The 7,126-nt window shown below is 36.7% G+C and overlaps 1 protein-coding gene across 1 annotated transcript; it reads left to right on the forward strand.

Moving 5' to 3' along the window:
• Positions 1-373: 373 nt before the first annotated feature.
• On the forward strand, positions 374-3,624 carry LOC132173980 (ACT domain-containing protein ACR8-like). The gene is made up of 7 exons (XM_059585694.1): positions 374-671; positions 1,304-1,349; positions 1,461-1,575; positions 1,675-1,742; positions 1,844-2,410; positions 2,506-2,610; positions 2,789-3,624. The coding sequence occupies exons 1-7, from the start codon at positions 604-606 to the stop codon at positions 3,149-3,151; spliced, it is 1,332 nt and encodes a 443-aa protein (XP_059441677.1). The 5' UTR covers positions 374-603; the 3' UTR covers positions 3,152-3,624.
• The last annotated feature ends 3,502 nt before the right edge of the window (positions 3,625-7,126 follow it).

Below are 7,126 nucleotides of genomic sequence, written 5' to 3' on the forward strand. Positions count from 1 at the left end.
GTGGGCGGTGTGGTGTACGTGGTATGGACGTAATGTCCACGTGTGGACGTAATGATTCGGGTCGGCAAAAAAAAAATCACAGCGTAATTACGAAGTTACCGGGTCGCCACGTGGGCCATTGAGTCCAATCCAAGCAAAGAGACGCTCTCGTGGCATCCGAGTTGGACTCTTGAACTACCGAAGAAAGGCGTTAGTGACGCGTGGCGGAAGAGAAGGGTCAGGGCGGGCAGGGTCTCGGGCAGGCGCCCCTTTGCTTGGAGGAGTGTATTTGGAAACAATAAAATATTCGCTTAATAAATAAATATTATATATTTTAAAGCAATAATATAAATATATATATACAGACATAGAGAGGCAGAGAGTTAAGAACAAGGCGTGCTTTGCGCTTCAAAGAGAGAGAGAGAGAGAGAAGGGTTTGGTGGGTGTTGTTAATAGCGATTGAGACGAGGGTTTTTGGAGGCAATAAAGCGAGAGATTTTGCAGCGTTTTTTGGGCAGAGAAGTTTTGAGGGTTCGCTGAGAGCAGTGTAAGAAAGGCGCTTTTTTAGGGGGGGTTTTGTGTTCGTTCTTGGAGTGCTCTGTTTTTTTTAGAAAGAAAAGGAAGATGGAGATGGAGTGGTCTGCTAGTGGGAACGAATACGAGAAGCTTGTGCTTCGAATGAACACTCCAAGGTTTGTTCCTTCTCCTTCTACGAATTTTAGCTTCTGGGTCAGGATTTGCCTCTTATGAGTCTTCTTCCCTCTCCCTCTCTCTCTCACGCACACACAGAAAAACAGTGAGTGTGCTGAGTCGACCTTTCAGTTCTTTTTGTGTCTGGGTTTCTGATTTTGCAAAATTTTTTTGGATTTTTGTTTGATTTGGCCTTTAATTTCGAACTTTCTCCGCTTTGAACTTCCCCTTTGATATTGGGTTGTGTTGTTTCAGACCGAATCAACGTGATCATGGTACAAATTTAGCGATTTTGAAGGTTTTTCGTGAAAACCCTGCAATCTCTGCTCTCCTTTTTCTAGAAAATCTTTCTGAGAACCGAGTTTGATCTCCCCCTGATTTCCCTTTTTTGATGCAAATATGTAATTAGTGCACCAAATTTTCACCGACTTTTAATTAATTAATTAATTAAAAGTAATTAAACGAATTTCATATTTTTTAAATTATTTTTCTGACTTTTCCTCCGAAATTTCTTATGTCTTACAAAGACTTTTCAAAGACCCTTGCTAATTGCCAGTTCAAAATCTAGAAGAAATCTTGGAAAGAAAAAAGTGTCTCCCTCTCTGACTTGACCATTCACTCTCTCTCTGCGCAGGGTCGTCATCGACAATGCCGTTTGCCCCTCTGCGACTCTGGTCACGGTAAGCCTTTCACGAAACCCCCAAACCACGTGCTTTGAATTTTCCCAGGAAAGAAAAAGTCACAGAAAATATTACCCATTTTTTTGGTTTTCACTTTTACTTGATTTACAGGTCGATAGCGCTAGAAGACATGGGATTTTACTGGAGGCCGTGCAGGTTCTCACCGATCTTAACCTTTCCATAAAGAAGGCTTACATATCTTCAGACGCAAGCTGGTTCATGGATGGTAAGAAGAAACCCCCCAAAGTCTTGTTCTTGGTGCTTGGAATTTTCGTAGAAGCTTCCCAAACATGTTTTAACGTTTTCTCACCATTTTTTCTCGCAGTTTTCCATGTCACTGATCAGAACGGAGACAAACTGACGGATGAGAGCGTTATCAGCTACATTGAGCAGGTAGTTATAATTAGTTTACATTTAATAATTTAATGCTCTGATTTAGAGCGTTTTGGAAACCAATGGGGGACTAATTAGATGTGTGTTTGATTTTTTTACAGTCCATGCGCACCATTCATTGTGGTCGAACCAGCGACTATAACGGCCTGACAGCCCTGGAGCTCACCGGATCCGACCGAGTGGGTCTGCTTTCCGAGGTTTTTGCGGTACTAGCTAACCTTCAATGCAACGTGGTGGAGTCCAAAGTTTGGACACACAATGGCCGAATCGCAGCGTTGATCTATGTGAAGGATTGTGATTCCGGGTGCCCCATTGAGGACTCGCAGAAAATAGACAGAATTGAGGCACGTTTGAGGAATGTGCTCAAGGGTGCTGACGATATTTGCAGTGCCAGGACCTCGGTGTCTATGGCTGTCACCCACACTGAAAGGAGGCTGCATCAGATGATGTTTGCTGATCGTGATTATGAGAGAAAACCAATTTTGAAGGCCGGTGTGGAGTCCCCGGTCGTCACGGTTCAGAATTGGGCCGAGCGGGGTTACTCCGTGGTGAATGTTCAGTGCAAGGACCGGTCCAAGCTTCTCTTTGATATTGTTTGCACGATGACTGACATGGGATATGTTGTTTTTCATGCCACCATCACCACTGGTGGAGACTACGGTTATCTGGTACTTACTTTGAATTGGAAATTGTATAGAATTTTAGGCTTTTTAGTATTTTACTCGGTTTTCTGACTTATTTTGTGCTTGATTTTATTTCTCAGGAGTTTTACATTAGGCACACAGATGGGACTCCAATCAGTTCTGAACCCGAAAGGCAGCGTGTGATCCTGTGCCTACAAGCGGCCGTCGAAAGAAGAGAGTCTCAGGTAATGTTCTATGCTCGTTTGGTTTAACGGTTTAAAAAAGTAAGCTTGTCGTCCTTAAAAATTGGAAGACCAAATGTGCTCTTCTTCATGTGTCAATTGGGAATGTTTTATGTGTGGCTTTATGAATTTATGAGTGTGCAATAAAATGTGTTAATGGTTTTAGTTTGTTTGATTACAGGGTGTGAGGCTAGAACTATGCGTTGCTGATAGTCGGGGGCTTTTGGCGGATGTGACAAGAACGTTTCGAGAGAATGGGCTAAATGTGACGAGAGCGGAAATATCAACACAAGGGGACATGGCTTTAAATGTGTTTTATGTGACAGATGCGATTGGGAACCCGGCAGATCCAAAAATCATTGAAGGTGTTAGACAGAGAATTGGGTTGAGTAATTTGAAAGTTAAGGAACTGCCATTGGTGTGCCATACAAAGGTGGAGAGGGAAGAACAAGCAGTTGGTGTGGGTGGGGCAGTGCTGGTTTCACTTGGGAGCTTGGTGAGAAGGAATCTGTACAACTTGGGATTGATCAGATCTTATTCTTAAAAGGGTTTTCTTTTTACTAAATGAGAGTTGTAGCCTAATATTCTTTGCTTCAGGTTTGGGCTTTGTGTACATAAAAAGAGAGATAAGGTGTTGGGGGGGATTTGGTGATGGTAGTTGTTATAGTTGGTTGGGTTTGGTTGGTTCGACAGACAGACAGACAGACACTTTGAAGGAGGTGGGGGCTCACCACCATCTTAAAAGCTCTACTTTATTTGAAGAAGGATTTGAATTAGAATAGGGGGAAACAGGTGGAAAAAGTAAAAGGGTGTTTGTTGTTGGTGGGGAGTGATGAGCTCCATAAGCTTGTTCTTGCTGGCTGGCTGGCATAGAGATTAAGAGAATAGTAGGTAGAACAATAGGGAATTTGTTTTCATACAGCACAAAATGTGTACAGAATGACTTTTGAAGTTTATCAAGTTTTAATAGTTGACTTGATTTTTTAAATCATATTTGTTCAATTGATTCTCTTGGTATCCTGGGGTTATGTTGTTGGAAGAACATTCTTGGATTAAGGCTCTCTTTTGGATGCTCTTTTGCCCTTTGCCATTAGCTCCCCCTTTAATTGAATAATTTTAATCATTTTGGGTATGTTTAAGTAATCTCTCTAGTCACAATCAAATCTTGGGTCCAGTTGTTGGAAAAGAGAATCTAATGAAGTTAAATGAGGAATCTTATTTGATGCGGAAGTTGCTTGAAATGAATTAGGATCATTTTCAATTTATTTGAACCGGATAATATTCAATTGTGAAAGTTGCTTAAAACGAATTAAGATCATCTTCAGTTTATTTGAATTTAATAATATTTAATCACTTATATTAGAAGTGTATTTTGTTATTTTAAAAAGTGAAAAGACTAAAAGATCATTTTAATATAATGAGTGAAGTTCACTTAACTCTCTCAAACTATCAAAACAATGACATTAATGTATTGTACGGTTATGTAGCATCAATTTTAACAAAATAATGAAATTATCCTCATTAAAATAAAAACAAAAATACTAAAATTTATTTATTTATTTATTTTTCAAATTTTAAGGGTATTTTTGCCTTAATGAAAATTTTATAGGAGTAATTTTGTCATTTTGTTAGTTTTGGGAGCACATTGTCATTGTTTTAGTAGTTTAGTGGGTAAATTGTGAATTGTGAATTGTCATTAGAATAATAGTTTGAGGGAGTTAAGTAGACTTTAACCTAATATAATTAATTTGATATTATCCAATTTAAATGAATAAAAATAATCTTGTTCTACTAAAAACATTACCGTATCGAATCTTTCTTTCCATTTTTTCTCCCCTTATAGGGACATGTTGAAAAAAGAAAAGGAGTGTAATAAATGAATTTTCTTTCCATTTTTCCTCCACTTATTGGGACATGTTGAAAAAGAAAAGTAGTGTAATAAATGAATTTTGACTAATGAAGTTAGAATTGGCTATATGATTAGGTATTGCTGTATTTTTTTTGTCTTTTTTAATACGTAAAAACTGTTATTTGAAAGACGGCAATTTTACCACACGGTTAGTTGGATTTTACTGCCCTAGTGGTTTTCTGATATTTACTAGCCAAAGAAAAGCTTCCATGTTCCTAGAAACAAGAGCCGACGCCTATTGGGAGTTGACGTGGCGGTTCAAGTCAATTCACAGATGCCAAGTCGGGCGGACCGGGTGGGGTGGGCAATGCCCAGCCCTAGGAACCCGGAACCCTACCCCTACATGTTCTTTACTGAGACATGTCAGAGATAAATCTTAATGCTACTATGCCAACTCTGCCAAGTGCCAGGAGATGTCTGAGACTTTTACGAGTCTCTTCTCTTTATTTATTTCTTCCTTTATTGTGTTATTCAGCAAAATGGCTGTGAACAAGGAATTAGGTAACAACAATCAGTTACTGGAACCAATTTGGTGAATATTGTGCAATTGATATAAATCATCTTAAATGTAACACCCACCTAGATAATTGCATTATTTGCAATGTCCATGTATCATTACTACTATTCCTGATCAAAAGTACGGCCAACAGTCTTCAAAGAGTACCTTAATCAGTTGTGCATCACGTCTTATGAAGCGAAGATCATTAGTTTAAATCTTTTCTCACTCGTCTTGTGCGGACATGTCAAAAAAAAAAATACATCCAACAAAAAATTGAAACTTATGCACAATTTAGTTCAATATATGTCCCATTATTGTTCCTAAGTTTAAAACTACATTAAAACAAAACGGCACGTAGGCCAACTTGACTTAAACCTTAAGTCTTCAAAAGATATGCCCCGACCCTAAAGCCCTATGGGTCATTCTAGACGTATTCCTTAGGCTCGTCCTCATTTGGTGCAGTTATAATTGTAAGATTAACAGTTTTACAAGTGGAAATTATTAGTCTACAGCTCAGCAAGTAAAAGCCTCAAATAATCTTATGAAAATACGTCACACGCATAAAAAGTGTCTTGTCATGCCGCATCATGCTGACCTACACAATTGATAGCGCCTACATTATTCCAACGCTATCAAGTCAAATACATTTATTAGACCATTAGTAGTAGTTTTTTAATTATTATTATTTTTTTAATTTATAGAATAAAATTATTTTTTGATTCTCTATAAAAAAAAATAAAAAATTCATAATTTTTTTTTTTAATTTTTTCTTACATGAATTAAATACTATTTATTTTTATTATTGTAACCGATAAAAAAGAAGAGAGAAGAGAGAATTATTGGGACATGTGAAAGAGAGATGAGATAATCAATTTTTTATAATTTAATAATGCATTGGATGCCCTTTCATGTTGGTTATATTTAGGGCTTCTGATGTGAGTGTTTTTTGTCATTTTTTAAAGATTTTTCCTAAACATAAGGAAGATAATGGGCTATAGAGAGTCTGTTGTTACTGCTCTTAGACATTGTATCGCGTTGCAAGTCACCTAACTTGCAAACCTGTTGACACGTAGAGATGTTATGTTCGAATGCGATTGATCCTAAGCTCCTAAACGACATGTGGCATCTTGTCTCTTCATCAATGTTTTTTATCACTACCTTGTTTGATTTTAACTCCAATTTTCTTTTGTCCTTTTGAAAAACCCCAAATGTTACATTAAATGTGAATTGATTCCGAGTGCGATGTTAGGGAATTAGGATCCTCTCCATTTCCTATTCAAAAAAAAAAAAAAAGACCATCTCCATTTTCATTTGAACGGGATAATATCCAGTTAGTTATAAAGTGAAGGGGTATTTTTGTCATTTCAAAAAGTGAAAAGACAAAAATGTTTATCCACTATAACTAACTGGATAATATTCAATTAAAATGAAATGGAGAAGTTCCTATTCCGATGTTAGGTGCCAACCACAATCCTAGCCCTCTCATTCTCATATAGACGTTCACACACGAAGGAAGAAAAAACACCCATTTGAATTTTAGTTTGGTAGTTTTGTAGCAAAGGGAAAAGAACAAAATTAGGAAAAAAGTTTTTCTTTAGAAATTTTTTCGATTTAATCTATTAAATTAATATATGTTTTCTCGTCCTACCATATCATCCTTTGAGCTTGTGGATGAAATCAAATTAAACATTTTTAATTTATGGGTAGATTTGGATTATGTGTAAAACAAAATTAGAGGGTATTTCTTGTAACTTTTTTAACGGTTCATATTTAATTTTAAATTTTTTTTTATAAAAAATGAATAAAATTAAATCTAAACAGCATGCAATCCAAACCCGTCTCTATTTTTGTGTAGATTATGATTGCGAAGATTTACTGGATTGCTCAATCATTGATGGACATGTTTTGGAACGAAATACTTGTTCTTGAGCATGTAATTTGACCAAGTTACTAATTTTTGTTATTTTAATAAGTTCTGACAGGATAAGATTTGTAGCTATTATTTTCCTTTCAATTTGTTTACTCTGATAATTCAAATATATTATAATTTATACAATTCGAACCCTACTGTTATTCGTACCCTATGATTTAATAGATTTAAAAGTAGTCAA

This window comes from Corylus avellana, chromosome ca3, assembly GCF_901000735.1.
Source record: "Corylus avellana chromosome ca3, CavTom2PMs-1.0".
In the NCBI taxonomy this organism is placed as follows: Eukaryota; Viridiplantae; Streptophyta; class Magnoliopsida; order Fagales; family Betulaceae; genus Corylus; species Corylus avellana.